General features: G+C 42.0%; 1 protein-coding gene across 2 annotated transcripts in view; it reads right to left on the bottom strand.

Moving 5' to 3' along the window:
• The window catches only part of LOC110530041 (parafibromin), a 63,212-nt gene that overhangs the window by 34,002 nt on the left and 4,463 nt on the right, over positions 1 to 24,747 (bottom strand). For both annotated transcript variants that reach the window (XM_036985598.2, XM_090181879.1), the window contains exons 9-11: positions 24,292 to 24,390; positions 23,855 to 23,933; positions 9,716 to 9,780 (exon numbers count right to left, since the gene is read on the bottom strand). In XM_036985598.2, coding sequence (XP_036841493.1) covers positions 9,716 to 9,780; positions 23,855 to 23,933; positions 24,292 to 24,390 — 243 coding nt within the window. The remainder of the gene's footprint in view (positions 1 to 9,715; positions 9,781 to 23,854; positions 23,934 to 24,291; positions 24,391 to 24,747) is intronic.

The raw sequence follows: 24,747 nt of genomic DNA, 5'->3' as shown, positions 1-24,747 counted from the left end.
GGGCTGAAATTCCACAACATACGGTGATCGCTACTTAAATAGTCATATTAAACATTCATGAAAATACAAGTGTCTCACATGTATCGAAAGCCTAGAATCAGATTTAAAAAAGGATTTACTGCGAAAGAATACAATGCGATTATCTGAGCATATATTTGCCATGGGTCCGCAGATCCTCAAAAGGTTTTACAGCAACACCATTGAGAGCATCCTGACGGGTTGCATCACTGCATGGTATGGCAACTGCTCAGCCTGCGACCGCAAGGCACTACACAGAGGGTAGTGCGTAAGGCCCAGTAAATCACCAGGCCAAGCTTCCTGCCATCCAGGACCCCTATACCAGGCTGTGTCAGAGGAAGAACCTAAAAATGATAAAACACTCCAGCCACCTGTGTCATACTGTTCTCTCTGCTACCGCACAGCAAGCGGTACCGGAGCGCCAAGTCTAGGTCCAAGAGGCTTCTAAACCGCATCTACCCTCAAGCAATTAGACTCCTAAACATCTAATCAAATGGCTACCCAGACTATTTGCATTGCCCCCACCCCCCTCTTCTACACTGCTGCTACTCTGTTATCTATGCATAGTCACTTTAATAACTACATGTACATATTACCTCAACACCGGTGCCCCCGAACATAGACTCTGTACAGGTAACACCTGTATATAGCCCCGCTATTGTTATTTACAGCTATTCTTTAATTATTTGTTATTCTTATCTTACTTTTGTGGGGGTCTTTTGTTAACTGTAAGGTCTGTAAGGTCTACACCTGTTGTATTAGGTGCATGTGACAAATACAATTTGATGTCAGAGGTAAAACCAAGCCATGAGGTCGAAGGAACTGTCCTTAGAGCTCCGAGACAGGATAATGTCGAGGTACAGATCTGGGAAAGGTTACCAAAGCATTTATACAGCATTGAAGGTCTCCAAGAAGATAGTGGCCTCTATTATTCTTACATGGAAGAAGTTTGGAACAACCAAAACTCGTCCTAAAGCTGTCCGCACAGCCAAACTGAGCAAATCGAGGGAGAAGAGCCTTGGTCAGGGAGGTGACCAAGAACACCATTGGGTTCTTGGTCACCTCCCTGACCAAGGCCCTTCTCTGCCAGAAATCCTGGAGTTCCTCTGGAGATGGGAGAAAGTTCCAGAAGGACAACTATCTCTGCAGCACCACTCAACCAAATCAGGCTTTTAAAGTAAAGTAGAGTGGCCAGATGGAAGCCACTCCTCAGTAAAAGGCACATGACAGCCCTCTGGAGTTTGCCAAAAGGCACCTAAAGGACTCAGACCATGAGAAACAATATTATCTGGTTTGATGAACCCAAGATTTGACTCTTTAGACTGAATGCCAAGCGACACTTCTGGAGGAAACCTGACACCCATCCTACGGTAAAGCATGGTGGCAGCAACATGCTGTGTGGATGCTTTTCCAGCAGCAGGGAAAAGCAGGAGACTAGTCAGGATCAAGAGAAAGATGAACAGAGCAAAGTATATTAAATGGTTTTTGCTTTGTCATTATGGGAAATTGTTCGGAAATTGAAAACAATTTAATCCATTTTTTTAAAAAAGTAACAAATTGTGGAAAAAGTAGAGGTCTGACTACACTGTCTCTCAGATACAGGACAAACTTCTGATTGTTTTAGATTTTTTGGGGGGGGCTGTTCGATGCATTTGTATGGGCTAATAGCAGTAAGGCCAATAAAACATTTTACTATTTTTTTATACTTCAAGGGGACATAAAATGTATAATCAAATTGCAAAATTATTCTCCGTATTACCTTAAATTCCAGATAGCTTAGTAGTAAAAAGTGTACAGTATCAAAAGGAACATTGAATCATTTCACAAGTACCAGTTGATCTACATGAATTCTGAAGGGCAGGACAATTGCAAGAGAGAATGTGGGTGAAAGTGGAAAACAATATTGGTGGTACACTACAAACCACAAGTGGTAAAATACATTTAATAAAAGGTCATACATTTTTCTGCCATTTCCAGAGATGAAAATAAGCCCAATGATTGATAAATCAATACATCTTGTTTATATTGAAAGCACTACACCCACCCCTGACAATCAGCTAGGCAGAGAGACTAAATACATTGAATAATTCTTATGAAAAAGGTGTCTACAGTACTATGGTAGTCACTTCAAGGGTTTAACCAACATTGGTGTTAAATGTGTTTCTAGCTTACCATGTACAGTGCCAGTCAAAAGTTCAGACACATACTTATTGAAGGGTTCTCATTTTTTACATTGCAGAACAATAGTGAAGACATCAAAACTATGAAACACATGGAATCATGTCGTAACCAAAAATAAAATGTGCTCGACAAATCAAAATATATTTTATATTCTTCAAAGCAGCCACCCTTTGCCTTGACATATTTGCACACTCCTGGCATTCTCTCAACCAGCTACACCTGGAATGCTTTTCCAACAGTCTTGAAGGAGTTCCCACATATGCGGAGCACTTGTTGGCTGTTTTTCCTTCACTCTGCAATTCCAACTCATTCCAAACTAATCTAAATTGGGTTGAGGTTGGGTGATTGTGGAGGCCAGGTCATCTGATGCAGCACTCCATCACTCTCCTTCTTGGTAAAATATCCTTTACACAGCCTGGAGGTGTGTTGGGTCATTGTCCTGTTGAAAAACAAATTATCGTCCCACTAAGCGCAAACCAGATGGGATGGCGTATCACTGCATAATGCTGTGGTAGCCATGCTGGTTAAGAGTGCCTTGAATTCTAAATAACTCCATGTCATCAGCAAAGCACCACCACACACGCAGAGATAATCCGTTCACATACTCAGTCTCGCAACGACATGGCAGTTGGAACAAAAAATCTCAAATTTGGGCTCATCAGACCAAAGGACAGATTTCCACCGGTCTAATGTCCATTGCGTGTGTCTTGGTCCATGCAAGTCTCTTATTATTTGTGTCCTTTAGTAGTGGTTTCTTTGCTGTAATTTGACCATGAAGGCCTGATTCACGCAGTCTCCTCTGAACAGTTTATGTTGATGTCTGTTACTTTAACTCTGAAGCATTTATTTGGGCTGCAATCATAGGCTGGTAACTAATTAACTGATCCTCTGCAGCAGAGGTAACTCTGGGTATTCCTTTCTTGTGGCAGTCCTCATGAGAGCGAGTTTCATCATAGCGCTTGATGTTTTTTGCGACTGCACTTGAAGAAACTTGATTGAGATAGACACCTTTATGTTTTAAAGTAATGGACTGTCATTTATCTTTGCTTATTTGAACTGTTCTTGCCATAATATGGACTTGGTCTTTTACCAAATAGGGCGATCTTCTGTATACCACTCCTACCTTGTCACAACAACCCGATTGGCTCAAAATGCATTAAGGAAAGAAAACACAAATGAACTTTGAATTGAAATGCATTCCAGGTGACTACCTCATGAAGTTGGTTGAGAGAATGCCAAGTGTGCAAAGCGATCATAAAGGCAAAGGGTGGCTACTTTGAAGAATATAAAATATATTTTGATTTGGTTGCTACATGATTCCATTTTTTATTTCATAGTTGAGATGATGTAGAACATAGTACAAATAAAGAAAAACCCTGGAATGATTAGGTGTCCAAACTTTTGACTGGTACTGTAGAATAGTGAAGAAACAGAACACTAACACACAACAAATCATGTAACTATTAATTGATAAAGCTACAACTATATTGTGCATACCATAACAAACTGAAAACACAATGTAAATAGAATGCACTCAAAATAGTGACTATGAAGTTCAGCCTTGATCGAAAAAAAGTTCAGCATAATTCCGTCACGAAGGAGATATGTACATTCATCATGAGTTATTCCTACGCATAAGACTCCACAAAAGGATGCGTCAGAGTAATTCAGAGAAATTGTATTTGGCTTTGTGAATTAACCGTCTTCAGAAGCGTTGATGAAAATGAAGCTTGGAGATTAACTAAAACAGCAGCAATGGCAAAGTAGAATCAGCATTAAAATTTCAGAATGATAGACACACTAAAATGAGACCACTGCAGTGTGTGTGGATGAGGAAGACAAAAGGCAGCTTGACCTTCCCAGGTTTGCCTATTTGCAGAGACGTCGCCGAGTCATGACTCATTCCCTGTACTCGGTGGTTCCCTTACAATCAGTACCTGGAGCCCAATCTCATTATAGACTGGGCAGCCTTTGGACACAGATCACAGGCCCCAAAGACCTGGAGGTGCAGCGAGCTAACAGAACACGTCAATGAGCTGGCCAGGGCACAACAATATATCTCAAGCTTTGGGTAATAAATTAGTCACAGAAACCGATCAGGGGAACATGAACTCCCTATTACAACAGTAGAGTAGGAACTGGACTTCCAACTGGTTTGCATCTGTTGTTGTCCAAGGTATGTAATAGTTCAAACAAAATATAACGTTGATAATAAGAATACGATCAATGTGAAGATATGCTTTTTCGGTAGGATTTTCAATACCCCAAATGTTTTATATACTGAACAAAAATATAACAAATTCAAAGATTTTACTGAGTTACAGTTCATAAGAAAATCAAACAAATTAATGTAGGCCCTAATCAATGGATTTCACATGACTGGGAATACAGATATGCATCTGTTAGTCACAGATGCCTTAAAAAAGAAAAGCTAGGAGCATGGATCAGAGAACCAGTCAGTATCTGGTGTGACCATTTGCCTAATGCAGCACGACATCTCCTTCGCATAGAGTTGGAATGTTGTCCCACTCCTCTTCAATGGCTGAGCGAAGTTGCTGGATATTTGCGGGAACTGGAACACGTTGCCATACACGTCTATTGTGTAAAGAGCCTTGCGTTATCATACTGAAACATGAGGTGATGGCATGAGGTGAGGGCCTCAAGATCTCATCACGGCATCTCTGTGTATTCAAATTGTCATTGATAAAATGGAAAGGTGTTCGTTATCTTTAGTTTATGACTGCCCATACCATGGGGCACTCTGTTCACAACGTTGACAGCAGCAAACCACTCGCCCACACAACGTCTGCCCAGTACATTTGAAACCGGGATTCATCTATGAAGAGCATTTGCCCACTGAAGTCGGTTATGAAGACCCTGGTGAGGACGACAAACATGCAGATGAGCTTCCCTGAGAATGTTTGACAGTTTGTGCAGAAACTCTTTGGTTGTGCAAACCCAGTTTCAGCAGTTCTCTGGTTGGCTGATCTCAGACGATACCGCAGGTGTAGAAGACAGATGTGGAGGTCCTGGGCTGGCGTGGTTACACGTGGTCTACTGTTGTGAGGCCGGTTGGACATACTGCCAAATTCTCTAAAACAACTTGAGACAAGGTGCCTTATGGTAGATATTAAATTATCTGGTGGACATTCCTGCAGTCAGCATGCCAATTGCATGCACCCTGAACTTGAGACATCTGTGGCATTGTGTGACAAAACAGCACATTTTAGAGAGGCCTTCTATTGAAGCAAGCACAAGGTGCACCTGTGCAATGACCATGCTGTTTAATCACCACCTTAAAATGCCACACCTGTCAGGTAGATGGATTACATTGCCAAAGGAGAAATGCTCACTAATAGGGATAAACAGATTTGTGCACAAAATACAAGAGAAAGCTTTGTGCATATACAGTGCCTTGCGAAAGTATTCAGCCCCCTTGAACTTTGTGACCTTTTGCCACATTTCAGGCTTCAAACATAAAGATATAAAACTGTATTTTTTTGTGAAGAATCAACAACAAGTGGGACACAATCACGAAGTGGAACGACATTTATTGGATATTTCAAACTTTTTTAACAAATCAAAAACTGAAAAATTGGGCGTGCAAAATTATTCAGCCCCCTTAAGTTAATACTTTGTAGCGCCACCTTTTGCTGCGATTACAGCTGTATGTCTCTATCAGTTTTGCACATCGAGAGACTGACATTTTTTCCCATTCCTCCTTGCAAAACAGCTCGAGCTCAGTGAGGTTGGATGGAGAGCATTTGTGAACAGCAGTTTTCAGTTCTTCTTTTGTTTTCAGATTCTCGATTGGATTCAGGTCTGGACTTTGACTTGGCCATTCTAACACCTGGATATGTTTATTTTTGAACCATTCCATTGTAGATTTTACTTTATGTTTTGGATCATTGTCTTGTTGGAAGACAAATCTCCGTCCCAGTCTCAGGTCTTTTGCAGACTCCATCAGGTTTTCTTCCAGAATGGTCCTGTATTTGGCTCCATCCATCTTCCCATCAATTTTAACCATCTTCCCTGTCCCTGCTGAAGAAAAGCAGGCCCAAACCATGATGCTGCCACCACGTTTGACAGTGGGGATGGTGTGCTCAGGGTGTTGCTTTTACGCCAAACATAACGTTTTGCATTGTTGCCAAAAAGTTCAATTTTGGTTTAATCTGACCAGAGCACCTTCTTCCACATGTTTGGTGTGTCTCCCAGGTGGCTTGTGGCAAACTTTAAACAACACTTTTTATGGATATCTTTAAATGCCTTTCTTCTTGCCACTCTTCCATAAAGGCCAGATTTGTGCAATATACGACTGATTGTTGTCCTATGGACAGAGTCTCCCACCTCAGCTGTAGATCTCTGCAGTTCATCCAGAGTGATCATGGGCCTCTTGGCTGCATCTCTGATCAGTCTTCTCCTTGTATGAGCTGAAAGTTTAGAGGGACGGCCAGGTCTTGGTAGATTTGCAGTGGTCTGATACTCCTTTCATTTCAATATTATCGCTTGCACAGTGCTCCTTGGGATGTTTAAAGCTTGGGAAATCTTTTTGTATCCAAATCCGGCTTTAAACCTCTTCACAACAGTATCTCGGACCTGCGTGGTTTGTTCCTTGTACTTCATGATGCTCTCTGCGCTTTTAACGGACCTCTGAGACTATCACAGTGCAGGTGCATTTATACAGAGACTTGATTACACACAGGTGGATTGTATTTATCATCATTAGTCATTTAGGTCAACATTGGATCATTCAGAGATCCTCACTGAACTTCTGGAGAGAGTTTGCTGCACTGAAAGTAAAGGGGCTGAATAATTTTGCACGCCCAATTTTTCAGTTTTTGATTTGTTAAAAAAGTTTGAAATATCCAATAAATGTCATTCCACTTCATGATTGTGTCCCACTTGTTGTTGATTCTTCACAAAAAAATACAGTTTTATATCTTTATGTTTGAAGCCTGAAATGTGGCAAAAGGTCGCAAAGTTCAAGGGGGCCGAATACTTTCGCAAGGCACTGTATATGGAACATTTGGGGAATTTCAGCTCTTGAAACCAACACTTTACATGTTGCATTCATATTCTTGTTCAGTGTAAATTAAGCAAATTGCATTCTCTCCAGCTATTAGGGATGTAATGATTCACAGATATAAATTTGAACCGTGGACCGATGCATAAGATACTAGTGCATGGGAGCATTTGAAAACCGATCCAAAACGTTATGAATTGCCGGTTTACTAAATGTTTTCAAAAATATTCCAAAAATACCTTATCTGTTGTGGCTGAATTGACGAGTCCTCTCCTTCAGTTCAGTAGCCTATCTAACGTTTATGCATGTAACTGCATACAACTATCTGATAAGTATACAGTTTAAGACAGTTGCTCATGTCAACGAGAGATGGGCCTTATCCCTGTTCTAATAGGCTATTTGTGCATCTGCACAGCACGTTCAACATTCAAATGCTTATAAAAGTGGCTTTCACACTGTCAAATCATAGGCTTTATAAGTGACAACCAATGTAATTTGCTGGGTCATTGTTACCAAATGCACTGTAGAGAATGGCGTTTTAACAGAGAGGACAACCCACATCCAACTGCTGCTTGGAGTTTTCAAACATTCAGAATTTACTTCGATTCAGGTTCACCATAATAAATAGTTTTTGCTTTAAAACAGCCAGGGTATTTTCATCAAGGACATTCTGCAACTTAAAAAAAATGGCATAGACATAGTCGCAATGGTCTAGAGGTGTAACGGTACACGTATTAGCACCGAAACGGTCAATACAGCAACCTCTGACCCGCCTGCGGAAGAATACATCAAAAATAAAAAAGAATTGTCCCCAAAAAAAATCTCTGGAGTTCTGTACGATGGGGGTGGTCAATAAACCAGAATTGGAGGATCCTCTATGATCGTTAAAATCCCTAGTTTGGGAATATTTTGGCTTCACAGTAGATTACAACAACGATGGACCGAATGTTGTGGATAAAACGTTAACAGTATGGCACCACTGCTCAACGAGAATAGCCTACGTAGATTGGCGCATGTAACTTGTTGTTATTGGCTAATCATCAACACGCCACTATAATCATAGAGCCTCCGTTTCGTGACAAAGCAAGTTGAGATGATCCAATCAATGGAAGATATGGAAATAGTGCCTTCGGAAAGTATCCAGACCCACTGACTTCTTCCACATTTTGTTACGTTGTAGCCTTATAATAAAATGGATTTAAAAAATAAATACTCCTCAGCAGTCTACACAATACCCCAGTCACAAAGCGAAAACAGGTTAAATGTTTGGCACATTTATTTGCAAACAAAAATCCCTTATTTACACAAGTATTCAGACCCTTTGCTATGAGACTTGAAATTGAGCTCAGGTGCATCCTGTTTCCATTGATCATCTTTGAGATGTTTTGTCAGAGCCCTCAAACTCAACTCTGGACCGCGAAGCCAGTTCCACTGCTTGTTTTCAAAATCAGGTAGAACAGAACCCAAGCAGCATCCAGACCTCGTAGAGTAAGAGTTGAATACCCCTGGTGCAGAGAATCATTGTACCATCTAGACCACTGAAATATCTTTTCAATAACCCAACATGTTTAGTTTCAGCTGTTTGGAACTGGTGTACAAAACCAAGCCTTTAAAACCGGAAGCATTGAAATTAGAACAAATATACTGCTTCTGGACTTACTTTCAATGAGAAAGAAATATGAGTTATAGATCTGTCAATGTCAATTTGGTCAGGTCACCCAAAAGGTTAGTTAGATATTGCATCTTTAATTGAGAAGGATATGACCAAGAGCCAACAGGTAGACTACTACTTAATAGTCAATGGAGGTTAGTTAGGCTTGGGTGGTATACTGTATACCGGGGTATTTGGAAAAGACCACAAAATGTTGTTTTTTTCAATACCGTCAAAACTAATAGTGGTTGTCCGTAAATGTGAATATTTGTAGATACTTTAAGTTAATACCTGCAGTTTCCTTGTAAAATGCTTTAGAGGATAACGCTTACTGTAGTTCCCCAGAACAGTTCAGCCAGTCACATTTGTTTGTAAATAGCATAACGGGAGAAAGTGGGAGGTGGTGAGTCCATAGCGTTCTATATCTATTGGCAAGTCTGTTGTGCAGCGCACTTGAGGTGATAAGTTACACTTGTATGCAATTCACTACTAAATGTTTGCCATCAGATATCTTACAATGTCTTTCTGCCGTATTAGAGAAGTCCTACTACTAGAGTTTCTTCCACATCCCCTCTGCTCCGTGTACACCTGCTGCTCTTCACTCAGAAAAACATGCACAACAACTTTGTTCATTTGCACAATTTCTCTCACTTATAAATGTCCACTCACCAAAAACGACATTCGGTAGCTACTAGTAATGCTTGCATAGCTTTGAGCTCGATTTGCCATTCGTTGCAATTACATTAGCATTTCGCTAATGGTGTCTATGTGACTTTGTTATTACTTGTGCCAATTTTGTTAGCATTCTGGTAGACGCCCCAAAAGAAGAAAGATGGTCTTACCGTTACAGATTTCAGAGTCATGCCGTGGTAGGTGCCCATGGTGTCAATCTTGAATCCCTCCGTTTCTAAAAGGACACAAGTCAATCAATCAGTAATGCACGTTACTTTTCAGGTGGCTTAGGGTAGGGCTGCGGCGGTCATGACATTGTGTCAGCCAGTTGATAGTCAATAAAATAACGGCCGTTAATTAACAAACACATTCAGCATCTCCTGGCTTCCACGCATAGCCTACAAGCCACTGATGCAAACCTTTGGAACATCTACATTTTAAAAAGTCTAATAAATCCATGTAATATAGCCTACACCATCACAATAAATCAATTATTCATTTTAGACAGGTCTAAAGAAACATTTTTAAAAAATGTAGTCCATTTCAGAAGAAGAGAATACTTTGAGATGTCCTTATGTTAGGCCTTGATCTGGCTGTGCCATATGGCTACACTAGTTCATTTAGCAGACAAGATTTGCTTAGAATTCCACGGCATTATTTTATATTATAAAGAATACAATTGAACATAGCTGAATAAAATAATTTGAGGGAGTGCGCACATGCGGCCATTCTGTGTTGAGCGGCTAACAAAGAAAAAGGTACTCCTATATGCTTACTTTAAATTAATAAATCCAACTTTTAGTTGTGATACAAAAGTTGGGGTATACAGTGCATTCGGAAAGTATTCAAAACCCTTCACTTTTTCCACATTTTGTTATGTTACAGCCTTATTCTAAAATTGATTCGATTATTTTTACCCCCCTCGACAATCTACACAAAATATTGACAAAGCGAACACGAACATTTTTTAAAAAAATACTTAATTATAAAATGTATTTATTTATAAATACTTTGCATAACTATTCAGACCCATTGCTATGAGACTAAATTGAGCTCAGGTACAGTGCCTTGCGAAAGTATTCGGCCCCCTTGAACTTTGCAACCTTTTGCCACATTTCAGGCTTCAAATATAAAGATATAAAACTGTATTTTTTTGTGAAGAATCAACAACAAGTGGGACACAATCATGAAGTGGAACGACATTTATTGGATATTTCAAACTTTAACAAATCAAAAACTGAAAAATTGGGCGTGCAAAATTATTCAGCCCCTTTACTTTCAGTGCAGCAAACTCTCCAGAAGTTCAGTGAGGATCTCTGAATGATCCAATGTTGACCTAAATGACTAATGATGATAAATACAATCCACCTGTGTGTAATCAAGTCTCCGTATAAATGCACCTGCACTGTGATAGTCTCAGAGGTCCGTTAAAAGCGCAGAGAGCATCATGAAGAACAAGGAACACACCAGGCAGGTCCGAGATACTGTTGTGAAGTTTAAAGCCGGATTTGGATACAAAAAGATTTCCCAAGCTTTAAACATCCCAAGGAGCACTGTGCAAGCGATAATATTGAAATGGAAGGAGTATCAGACCATTGCAAATCTACCAAGACCTGGCCTTCCCTCTAAACTTTCAGCTCATACAAGGAGAAGACTGATCAGAGATGCAGCCAAGAGGCCCATGATCACTCTGGATGAACTGCAGAGATCTACAGCTGAGGTGGGAGACACTGTCCATAGGACAACAATCAGTCGTATATTGCACAAATCTGGCCTTTATGGAAGTGTTCAAGAAGAAAGCCATTTCTTAAAGATATCCATAAAAAGTGTTGTTTAAAGTTTGCCACAAGCCACCTGGGAGACACACCAAACATGTGGAAGAAGGTGCTCTGGTCAGATGAAACCAAAATTGAACTTTTTGGCAACAATGCAAAACGTTATGTTTGGCGTAAAAGCAACACAGCTCATCACCCTGAACACACCATCCCCACTGTCAAACATGGTGGTGGCGACAGCATCATGGTTTGGACCTGCTTTTCTTCAGCAGGGACAGGGAAGATGGTTAAAATTGATGGGAAGATGGATGGAGCCAAATACAGCACCATTTTGGAAGAAAACCTGATGGAGTCTGCAAAAGACCTGAGACTGGGACAGAGATTTGTCTTCCAACAAGACAATGATCCAAAACATAAAGCAAAATCTACAATGGAATGGTTCAAAAATAAACATATCCAGGTGTTAGAATGGCCAAGTCAAAGTCCAGACCTGAATCCAATCGAGAATCTGTGGAAACTGAAAACTGCTGTTCAAATGCTCTCCATCCAACCTCACTGAGCTCGAGCTGTTTTGCAAGGAGGAATGGGGAAAAATGTCAGTCTCTCGATCTGCGAAACTGATAGAGACATACCCCAAGCGACTTACAGCTGTAATCGCAGCAAAAGGTGGCGCTACAAAGTATTAACTTAAGGGGGCTGAATAATTTTGCACGCCCAATTTTTCAGTTTTTGATTTGTCAGTCTCTCGATCTGCGAAACTGATAGAGACATACCCCAAGCGACTTACAGCTGTAATCGCAGCAAAAGGTGGCGCTACAAAATTCAATAAATGTCGTTCCACTTCATGATTGTGTCCCACTTGTTGTTGATTCTTCACAAAAAAATAGTTTTATATCTTTATGTTTGAAGCCTGAAATGTGGCAAAAGGTCGCAAAGTTCAAGGGGGCCGAATACTTTCGCAAGGCACTGTACATCCTGTTTCCATTGAATCATCCTTGAGATGTTTCTACAACTTCATTGGAGTCCACCTGTGGTAAATTCAACTGATTGGACATGATTTGGAAAGGCACACACCTGTCTATATAAGATCCCACAGTTGACAGTGTATGTCAGAGCACAGGATTGTGTCGAAGGCACAGATCTGGGAAAGGGTACCAAAAAATGTCTGCGGCATTGAAGGTCCCCAAGAACACAGTGGCCTCCATCATTCTAAAAAGGAAGAAGTTTGGAACCACCAAGACTCTTCCTAGAGCTGGCCGACCGGCCAAACTGAGCAATCGGGGGAAAAGGGCCTTGGTTAGGGAGGTGACCAAGAACCCGATGGTCACTGACAGAGCTCTAGAGGTTCTCTGTGGAGATGGGAGAACCTTCCAAGAGGAAAACCATCTCTGCAGCACTGGAGGAAACCAGGGGCCGCTCATCACCTGGCCAATACCATCCCTACGATGAAGCATGGGATTGGCAGCATCCTGCTGTGGGGATGTTTTTTAGCAGCAGGCACTGGGAGACTAGTCAGGAACGAGAGAAAGATGAACAGAGCAAAGAACAGAGAGATGCTGGATGAAAATCTGCTCAGGACCTCAGACTAAGGTGAAGGTTTAACTTCAACAGGACAACAACCCTAAGCACACAGCCAAGACAACACAGGAGTGGCTTCGGGACAAGTCTCTGAATATTCTTGAGTGCCCCAACCAGAGTCCAGACTTGAACCCGATCGAACATCTCCGGAGAGACCTGAAAATAGTGGCAAGCCTGTGGTGTTCAGATTCCTCCTCACTGGCCAGGCCCAGAGGAGCATGGCTTTTGGGTGAAGGTGGAAAATCTCTTCACTGTCAAGACCACCTTCCTCATTGACACTACCCCTATGGGAGTGCCAGGAACAAAGATCGAGGAGCTAGTGCTAGCCCAAAGGGAACAGCGAGGTATTCATAGGCTGTTCCCTGAAAGGCAAGCCTGAGAAACTTGTGTGTTGGCCGAATGTTTATGAAAATAAGCATCCTGCAGGTCGACTGAAGTAGCTTTGACGAATAGAGCGAGACAGCACGTTGGAAAACTGTGAATAGAGTTGCTTCTTCGATCTTGAGTTTCTTGACAATAGCACAGTGAGGTGTAACCGGTCAGTTTAGCCAACGAAACCCAGCATCAACGAGCCTCCAGCGCAAGAGCGAGGGGGTTTGAATGCCTGCCTCAGTCATGTTGTTAAACCGGGGAGTCAGGTTGGGCCGCAGTCATGCCACTGTTACCCTCCTACATTCCTAATTAATCGAAAAAGAAAATGCTAAAGCCGTGGGGCTAGTGTAGGCGTTAGTTAGCTGGCAACCACATGGTAAGTTATAGATTGTACATGATATAGATTTTGCCATATGATACATTTTACTAATTTATGACACAAGGCGTTTTTGTTTAGTTCAACATTTCAGTTGAGTGATACAGCCTAGTGGGCTAGTTCAAATTGTTTATTTTACTAAAAACATGGACATTACACATAATCTGCCTGCCAATCAAAGTCAACAAGCATGCGCAACTACAGAGTGAGCTAACATTTAGTTAAGTAAACTCCTTTTGTTAGCAACAGTGTCCGAAAATTAAGAGCAAGTGTAAGCAAGCATTGAGGATGACTGAAGAAAAAAGGGGATGAGATAACGAGTGCAATTACATATCACATAGCGAAAGACAGTTCAAACTGTGGCGAAAGACGGTTTCAGAAAGGTGATTCGAACTCTAGACCCAAGATCCCGAGCCGTAAATACTTCAGCAAAACATGTCTGCCAGAACTCTACACAGAATGTCAGGACAGAGTTCCCAACGAAATCTGTAACACTGCATTCTTCTCTACCACTGCCGACTTATGGTCAAGCCGGACCACAAAGCCATACATTAGCCTCAAGATGCATTACATTGACAACAACTGGAAGCTACAAAGCAAATGCCTTCAGACCTCTAATTTCCCCAGACGAACACACTGGATAAATAATTGCAGCTGGGCTGAGGGAGGCACTTCCATCCGGGGGCTTGAAAGAGTCGCATTAAGTATGTATGACTACCGACAGCGGATCGAACATGGTCAAAGCAATGGACAAGACTAGATAGGGTGTTTCGGACACAGGCTACACATTGCTACTGTTAAGTTTCAACGTCCAAAACAGAGCTAGGTGGAAAGATAACGTAACTTACAAAACTTAAAATGCAGAATACCCATTGCATTCCTTATCTCCGTTTAAAGCTATAGCTGACTACACTGCCTGATTCTTCTATACGTTAAGCCGAATATATACATCTTATGCAAATCTATAATATTTGTAAATGTGCGCATTATCCAAACATTACATGGATTACTTTGATTTTATTTTTAATTGATACATTAGCCTATGGTTTCAAAATATGAATCTATCCTCTTTCAATAATAAATAGCCTACTCAATAAATGATTGCGTTTCATAAAGCAACATAGCTCTCTTAATCACAACAGTTGTATGTAAATCTATAGATGGATGACATTTGTAAACATGTCCAGTGTCCAATGCTGTAAATCCATCAGATGGAATGTTATTTCTATTGAATAATTCCGATTCATATGTAATTATTTTTCACCTTTTCATTGAGGAGTGTCCAAAACTAACCACAGGGGTGTGCAAGAAAGTGGTCAACCCAATTTCCTATAGTTGGAAGAAGCAGAAAGCCGAAAGTACACAGGATAAACTGAGCCTGCCCCACCAAGCTCATCAGGGAACACGACAAGGTGGGGGATCTCAACTGCAGATGGAAAGAGTCCAGGCAGCAAACAACATTTAAATTTTTTTTAAAATATACACTGCACCTTGCACCCTCCTGGAAAGACACGGAGGTCTTTGAATCTATCACGGCAGCACTTAAACCCCTCCAGGATTTCACAGATTCCCTGTCAGGAGAGACATACATGAGTGTGTCTGAAGCCAGTCCGCCATTTGTTCAAGATGGAGGTTCTGAAATCAAATGGAGGGTGAAGCCAAACTGACCCGAGAGATTAAGATGGTGCTCAATTACAAATACACTGACCCGGAAACAGATGAGCCGCTCACCAGGACCAGAGTGAGAGAGAAAGAAGCTGCCACTTCGCCACAATCAGCAAAGTCCAAGAAGAGCCTTAGGAGCTTCTTTAAGAAAACCAGAAGTGTACCTGCATTAAGATCACAGAGAGGTCATCGAGCAAGAGCTGGACAGCTACACTCTGATGATGGCAGCAGACAGTGAGGCTGATCCTTTAGAGTGGTGGCAAGTTCACACATCCAACTTTCCACAAGGGAGCTGTCTGGCAAAGAAATACTTCAGCATCCCTGCCACAAGTTTGCCCTCAGAGAGTATGTTTCACTAGAGGCAATATGATCACATGCCAAAGGGCAACTGAAGCCAGAAACTGTCAATAGGCTGGTGTTCCTGGTACGGAACTTGTGAAGAGGTAGTGAATTATTACATGTTGAACCGAGAAACATACAGACCGTCAAGCATTAACCAGTTAGAGCTCTAGGGGCGCTATTTCATTTTTGGATAAAAAACGTTCCCGTTTTAAGCGCGATATTTTGTCACGAAAAGATGCTCGACTATGCATATTCTTGACAGTTTTGGAAAGAAAACACTCTGAAGTTTCAGAATCTGCAAAGATTTTGTCTGTAAGTGCCCCAGAACTCATTCTACAGGCGAAACCAAGATGATGCATCACCCAGGAATTAGCAGAATTTCTGAAGCTCTGTTTTCCATTCTCTCCTTATATGGCTGTGATTGCGCAAGGAATGAGCCTACACTTTCTGTCGTTCGCCCAAGGTCTTAGCAGCATTGTGACGTATTTGTAGGCATATCATTGGAAGATTGGCCATAAGAGACTACATTTTCCAGAGGTCCGCCCGGTGTCCTTTGTCTAAATTTGTGCGTAATCTTCAGGTGCGGTCATTTTCTCCTGGGATTCAGGAGAGAAAGCATGTTTCCAAGAACGATGTATCAATGAAGAGATATGTGAAAAACACCTTGAGGATTGATTCTAAACAACGTTTGCCATGTTTTCAGTCGATATTATGGAGTTAATTTGGAAAAAAGTTTGCGTTTTGAGGACTGAATTTATGGATTTTTTTTGGTAGCCAAATGTGATGTATAAAACGGAGCTATTTCTAATACACAAGGAATCTTTTTGGAAAAACTGAGCATCTGCTATCTAACTGAGAGTATCCTCATTGAAAACATCAGAAGTTCTTCAAAGGTAAATGATTTTATTTGAAGGCTTTTATGTTTTTGTTAATGTTGCGTGCTGGATGCTAACGCTAATGCTAACGCTAAATGCTAACGCGAAATGCTAACTCTAGCTAGCTACTTTTACACAAATGATTGTTTTCCTATGGTTGAGAAGCATATTTTGAAAATCTGAGATGACAGTGTTGTTTACAAAAGGCTAAGCTTGAGAGATGGCATATTTATTTCATTTCATTTGCGATTTTCATAAATAGTTAACGTTGTGTTATGCTAATGAGCTTGCTGATAGATTTACACAATCCTGGATACAGGGGTTTTTTCATAGCTAAACGTGACGCAGAAAACGGAGCGATTTGTCCTAAACAAATAATCTTTCAGGAAAAACTGAACATTTGCTATCTGAGAGTCTCCTCAATGAAAACATCTGAAGTTCTTCAAAGGTAAATGATTTTTTTGAATGCTTTTCTGTTTTTTTGTGTAAATGTTGCCAGCTGAATGCTAATGCTAAATGCTACGTTAGCCATCAATACTGTTACACAAATGATTGTTTTGCAATGGTTGAGAAGCATATTTTGAAAATCTGAGATGACAGTGTTGTTAACAAAAGGCTAAGCTTGAGAGCTAGCATATTTATTTCATTTCATTTGCGATTTTCATGAATAGTTAACGTTGCGTTATGGTAATGAGCTTGAGTCTGTATTCACGAACCCGGATCCGGGATGGGGAGATCAGAAAGGTTAACGAGACAAAGTTTGTTTAAAAAAAAGTTTACAACTTGAATTCATAACGACAAGTGTTATGTTGAAAAAGACCACTTATAATTGGCAGGAAAAAGCCCCCCCCCCACCAAAAAAAAATATTATTTAAATATTTTACTTATATACCCTTGTTTGTTTAATGTTTGCACAGGTTTACCACAGAAATATATATAACCTCTCTGAGATGTGTGGCTAGAGTCCCACCTGGCCAAAAGTCAGGGAAACTGCAGAGCGCCAGATTCAAATAAATTACTACACTGCTCAAAAGAAATAAAGGGAACACTAAAATAACACATCCTAGATCTGAATGAAAGAAATATTTTTATTAAATACTTTTTCCTTTACATAGTTGAATGTGCTGAAACTAAGATCACAAAAAGTATCAATGGAAATCAAATTTATCAACCCATGGAGGTCTGGATTTGGAGTCACACTCAAAATTAAAGTGGAAAGCCACACTACAGGCTGATCCAACTTTGATGTAATGTCCTTAAAACAAGTCAAAATGAGGCTCAGTAGTGTGTGTGGCCTCCACGTGCCTGTATGACCTCCCTAGAACGCCTGGGCATGCTCCTGATGAGGTGGCGGATGGTCTCCTGAGGGATCTCCTCCCAGACCTGGATTAAAGCGAGACATGATGTCCCAGATGTGCTCAATCGGAGTCAGGTCTGGGGAACGGGCAGGCCAGTCCATAGCATCAACGCCTTACTCTTGCAGGAACAGCTGACACACTCAAGCCACATGAGGTCTAGCGTTGTCTTGCATTAGGAGGAACCCAGGGCCAACCGCACCAGCATATGGTCTCACAGGGGGTCTGAGGATCTCATCTCGGTACCTAATGGCAGTCAGGCTACCTCTGGCGAGCACATGGAGGGCTGTGTGGCCCACCAAAGAAATGCCACCCCACACCATGACTGACCCACCGCCAAACCGGCCATGCTGGAGGATGTTGCAGGCAGCAGAACGTTCTCCACGGCGTCTCCAGACTCTCACGTCTGTCACATGTGCTCAGTGTGAACCTGCTTTCATCTGAAGAGCACAGGGCGCCAGTGGCGAATTTGCCAATCTTGGTGTTCTCTGGCAAATGCCAAACGTCCTGCACTGTGTTGGGCTGTAAGCACAACTCCCACCTGTGGACGTCGGGCCCTCATACCACCCTCATGAAGTCCGTTTCTGACCGTTTGAGCAGTGCTCCTCTTGCTCCTCCTTGCACAAAGGCGGAGGTAGCGGTCCTACTGTTGGGTTGTTGCCCTCCTACGGCCTCCTCCACGTCTCCTGATGTACAGGTCTGTCTCCTGGTAGCGCCTCCATGCTCTGGACACTATGCTGACAGACACAGCAAACCTTCTTGCCACAGCTCGCATTGATGTGCCATCCTGGATGAGCTGCACTACCTGAGCCACTTGTGTGGGTTGTAGACTCCATCTCATGCTACCACTAGAGTGAAAGCACCGCCAGCATTCAAAAGTGACCAAAACATCAGCCAGGAAGCATAGGAAATCAGCCAGAAAGCACCGCCAGCATTCAAAAGTGACCAAAACATCAGCCAGGAACCACTCCTTTATTGGGGGTGTCTTGCCAATTGCCTATAATTTCCACCTGTTGTCTATTCCATTTGCACAACAGCATGTGAAATTTATTGTCAATCAGTGTTGCTTCCTAAGTGGACAGTTTGATTTCACAGAAGTGTGATTGACTTGGAGTTACATTGTGTTGTTTAAGTGTTCCCTTTATTTTTTTGAGCAGTGTATAAAAATCAAACTCATTAAATCACACATGCAAGATAGCAAATTAAAGCTACACTTGTTGTGAATCCAGCCAACATGTCAGATTTCAAAAAGGCTGTTCTGCTAAAGCAAACGATGCTATTATCTAAGGATAGCAGCTCCGTAAACAAAGAGAGAAACCATATTTCAACCCTGCAGGCGCGACACAAAACACAGAAAGAAAAATATAATTCATGCCTTACCTTTGACGAGCTTCTTTTGTTGGCACTCCAATATGTCCCATAAACATCACAAATGGTCCTTTCGTTCGATTAATTCCGTCGACATATATCCAAAATGTCCATTTATTTGGCGCGTTTGATCCAGAAAAACACCGGTTCCAACTTGCTCAACGTGACTACAAAATCTCAGGTATTTTTTTACGTAAATAATCAATAAAATTGAAGACGGGATGATCTGTGTTCAATACAGGAGGAAAACAAACAGTAGCTAGCTTTCTGGTCACGCGCCTTTATCTAACAGTACACTTCAAGTGACCCTCGTTCAAGATGGCCGTACTTCTTCATTACACAAAGGAATAACCTCAACCAATTTCTAAAGACTGTTGACATCCAGTGGAAGCGATAGGAACTGCAAGAAGGTCCCTTAGAAATCTGGATTCGCAATGAAAACCATTGAAAAGAGAGTGACCTCAAAATAATATGAATGGTTTGTCCTCTGGGTTTTGCCTGCTAAATAAGACATTTCAGTGTTTTCTATCCAAATCTACTAATAATATGCATATCTTATCTTCTGGGGATGAGTAGCAGGCAGTTGAATTTGGGCATGCATTTAATCCGGACGTGAAAATACTGCCCCGTCACCAAGAAGTTAACTGCAATGCTCGCTTTTGGTTTCTATAAGGCTAAAAACAATATTTTGTAATTTATTAACTTTGAAGGGCTCAAAATGTTTAAAATGTTAAAAAAATGTACAGTACATCGTGATATTATATCGTTATCGTCCGGACAGTGGAAAATATCGTGATATGAATATAAGTTAATATCGCCCACCCTTAATTGAACTAAAGGAGAGAAGGGCGCAACCAATACTACTGTCTGTGCTGGTAGGACGGCTAGTATGGTTAGCTGGCTTTGTTAAGCGCAAGCCAAGTTAGCTATGCTTCGCAGCCTGGGCTAATAGCCTAGCTAGTTAGCACAATGCCAACCGGAAAAGGCGTGCGCTTTCTTTGTCTCTCGATGAACAAAGCATCTGTGTAGATAAGTCGTCAGTCTAGTCGACACAAAACAAGGGAATGTGGGTTGAACTCAACGAGCGAGGACAGCTAGCAATTCTAGCTTACCAAGTCGCAGTAGCTAGCCAAGTCGCAGTAGCTAACCATGTGACCCTTAACAGACATAGAACACAGCTGCAATAACATGTCGATTGCGACAATTTGTAACTTTCCAGACCCCCAAAAAAACAGACAGAATCCTGCTGCAGCATTACATATTTTTTTTCTCCCTCTAACAACAACAGTCGTCACTGATTGATGTGCTGCTCTGTTTATGGTATGGGAGCTAAATGTCTTGGTAAGTCAAGGTATTTAACAAACTTGAAAGTACTTTTTTTTTTTTTTTTTAGGAGATTGTTCTGCACTCAGGCAGCAGGCAGGCTGGGCGCAGCAACTCAAGATTATTTGATTGACAGTTCCGGCCTAGTGATGGATGTTAGTATTGCTTCAGTCCCCTTCAAACCCTATCCCAGTCTGCTGTCCCCACATGGTCCAGATGGCCACCATCGTTCCTGTTCCGAAGAAAAATAAGGTAACTGAACAAAATGACTATCGCCCCGCAGTACTCACTTCTGTCATCACAAAGTGCTATGAGAGACTAGTCAAGGATCATATCACATCCACCCTACCTGTCACCCTAGATCCAGTCCAATTTGCTTACCGCCCCAATAGGTCCACAGACAATGCAAACGCTATCATACTGCCCTATCCCATCTGGACAAGAGGACTGCCTATGTAAGAATGCTGTTCATTGACTACAGCTCTGCATTCAACACCATAGTACCCTCCAAACTCGTCATTAAGCTTGAGACGCTGGGTCTCGATCCCGCCCTGTGCAACTGGGTCCTGGACTTTGACGGGCGGCCCCCAGGTGGTGAAGGTAGGAAACATCTCCACCCCGCTGATCACAAGGGTTCGTTCACAGCCCCCTCCTGTACTCCCTTTTCACCCATGTCTGCGTGGCTATGCAGGGTTCCAACTCAATCATCAAGTTTGCAGACGACACTACAGCGGTAGGCATGATTACCAACAACGACGAGACGGGCTACAGGGAGGAGCTAAGGGCCCTCGGAGTGTGGTGTCAGGAAAATAACCTCACACTCAATGTCAGCAAAACAAAAGAGATGATCGCACACTTAAGGAAACAGCAAAGGGAGCACCCCGCATCCACATCGATGAGACAGCAGTGGAGAAGGTAGAAGGTTAAGTTCCTCTGTGTACATATCACCGACAAACTGAAATGGTCATGCACACAGAGTGTGATGAAGGCACAATAGCGCCTCTTCAAACTCAGGAGTCTGAAAAGAAAATGGCTTGTCACCGAAAACCGTCACTAACTTCTACAGGTGCACAATTGAGAGCATCGTGTCGGGCTGTATCACCGCCTGGTACAGCAACTGCACTGCCCACAACTGCAGGGCTCTCCAGAGGGTGGTGCGGTCTACACAACACATCACCGGGGGCAAACTACTTGCCCTCCAGGACAATAACCAACCGAGACACTGCCTGTTCACCCCGCTTCCATCCAGAAGGCGAGGTCAGTACAGGTGAATCAAAGCTGAGACAGAGAGTGAAAAACAGCTTCTATCTCAAGGCCATCAGATTGTTAAACAGCCACCACTAGCACAGAGAAGCAGCGGCCTACCTACAGAGTTGATATCATTGGCCACTTTAATAAATGGAAAACTAGTCACTTTAATGTTTCCATATCTCATACGCATATACTGTATCCTTCACTATCTATTCTTTACCATCTATTGGATCTTAGCTGCTCTGTCACTGCTCATCCATATATTTTATACTTATATTCTTATTCCATTCCTTTACTATTATTGTATTAGGTTTTGTTGTGGAACTTGTTAGATATTACCTGTTAGATACTGCTGCACTGTTGGATCTAGAAGCATAAGCATTTCGCTACACTCGCTACACTTTGAGAAGCCTCATTCCTTTACAGACAAGTAAAATGCTGGTTCATATATTCAGAGGTTTCGTGTCCACATTAAAATGTTTGCCTACCTGTACAGACAAACCTGTCGTAGCCGAGGCGCACTCAAGGGGACACATTCCATTGTGTGTGAAAAGGTTAAATTGATAAAGGCTACCAGTAGCCTACTGTAATTTCATATTATGAGACAAAAACAAATAGTTGGGTACCCCGTGCTTGCAAGACTGGCCTGAAGACACCCCTGTAGCCCAGCGACATCGTGCTATGAATAGGCTAAGGTATCCTACACGCAACTGACTGAATACCAAATGCACACTTGCATCATTAGCAAAGAGACAGAGCAGGCAGACAGCGCAAAGGAGAGAGGGGAGGGGCAGGCAGAAGCGTGTTCATACATTTTGGTAACACCGTACCCAAAGCGGCCGAGCATGTGCGCAAATTGGTGTTTGGGGACAATCTAACGCGATCACGACACGCAGGTTGAAATATCAAAACAAACTCAACCAAATATATTAATTTGGGGACAGGTCGAAAAGTATTAAACATTTATGGCAATTTAGCTAGCTAGTGTGCAGTTGCTAGCTAATTTGTCCTAGGATATAAACTTTAAGTTATTTTACCTGAAATGCACAAGGTCCTCTACTCCGACAATTAATCTACACAAAAACGGTCAACCGAATCGTTTCTAGTCAGTTCTCCTCCTTCCAGGCTTTTTCTTCTTTGGACGTTATATGGTGATTGGCATCTAACTTTCAAAGTTACCATGACCGACCGAACTCAGTTCATCGATCAGCTTCTATAAACCAAATGAGGAGATGGGAGAGGCAGGACCACATCAACAACAAACTAGGTCCAAACACACCAAGACAGTCGTGAAGAGGGAACGACAAAGCCTATTCCCCCTCAGGAAACTAAAAAGATTTGTCATGGGTCCTGAGATCCTCAAAAGGTTCTACAGCTGCAACAGAGGGCATCCTGACCGGTTGCATCACTGCCTGGTACGGCAATAGCTCGGCCTCCGACCGCAAGGCACTTCAGAGGGTAGTGCGTACGGCCCAGTACATCACTGGGGCAAAGCTGCCTGCCATCCAGGACCTCGACACCAGGCGGTGTCAGAGGAAGGCCCTAAAAATTGTCAAAGACCCCAGCCACCCCAGTCATAGACTGTTCTCTCTACTACCGCATGGCAAGCGGATTCACAAATAGAACTGGCTTCTATTTTAGAGCTTGGCAACGCAGACGCTCGTTGGCACACACGAGCAGTGTGGGTGCAATAATTGAATAACATGTTAACATTTATTTTGCAATGCGAGCGCACGCGACAAGCGGTGTTGTCAGCATGTAATATAACAGTTTTTTTGGTTAGGGATTTTTCTTAACTTTAAGGATCCCAACTTAATTTAAATATTCACACCCTTAGTGCCAAACATATCAAACGCATAGCAACAACGCGTAACTACGTTCCATTCATTCCATTACAATGAGCATGTCCTCCTTTAGCTCCTCCCACCAGCCTCCTTTACACACACACACACACACAATACTATTATTAATTGCCATGTTTACAAAGAAACAACATCACAATGACAATATGTGCCCTGGTCCCACTCACCCTCTTTTCCTTTGAATCTCTCCTGATCGTATCGGTTATAGGCAGCTGGCACAGGTTGCTTGTTCCTTATGGACTGGTCCTTGAGGGGAGGCAAGACGTCACACTTAAAACACAGGTCATTTTCAATTAATGATCTGCATATTGAGACTATTATAATGTAGTGGTAATACTCCGCTCAACCCTGCTTCGACAGGTTACATACTAATTTTTATGGAGAAGCACCAAGTTCATTTCACGCTTCATTTCTTTTAGAAATTACAACAGGGAGGTGAGGTACTCATAGATGATATGGAATTCCTCAGCAAGAGCCTTTACTGGCTATGGATTTCATTCTCAATAATGCATTGGCTGGATTCTTCGGTTGCAAACGTGCGTATCCAAAATCAAATCTATGGTGGTACGTCTACAGCGTGCATTAAATTAAACATGTTCCTTACCACCAGGGTGGTGTTCTGTGCTGGCCTCTGCTCAGGGGCGCGCCCCTCCTCCCTGGCCTTCACCGATTGCAGGATGGCAAAGATGTTTTTGGAGAAGTTCTGCATGAGCAAAAGATTTATAAGCGCAGTGTAAAGTAGGCGAGACATCACTCCAAAGAAAAGGCTTTGATGTGTGGATCAAAGCTACAACGGACCCTTTTCTGTGCACATTGTGCAGTGACATGTGTAAAGCGAGCACCATAAACAAATCCATTGAGCTTCCTCTACCCAAAAATGTCCTAAACTCAAATGTATATAAATCAAGAGGTATTAATAATTGGGGAGATTCGTCCACAGAATAGTTTTTTTTTTTATACCTAGATTCTGATACATGGAGGTTTTCTGCAAAATGTGTAATCTCAGACATCACTTATTAACACAGCAGCAGATCTCACCACCAAATCAAAAAACACATTT

Source organism: Oncorhynchus mykiss, chromosome 8 (assembly GCF_057628025.1).
Source record: "Oncorhynchus mykiss isolate SJ-2025 chromosome 8, ASM5762802v1, whole genome shotgun sequence".
In the NCBI taxonomy this organism is placed as follows: domain Eukaryota; kingdom Metazoa; phylum Chordata; class Actinopteri; order Salmoniformes; family Salmonidae; genus Oncorhynchus; species Oncorhynchus mykiss.
The sequence above is the reverse complement of the archived record's forward strand: the minus strand, read 5'-3'. Positions and strand labels throughout refer to the sequence as shown.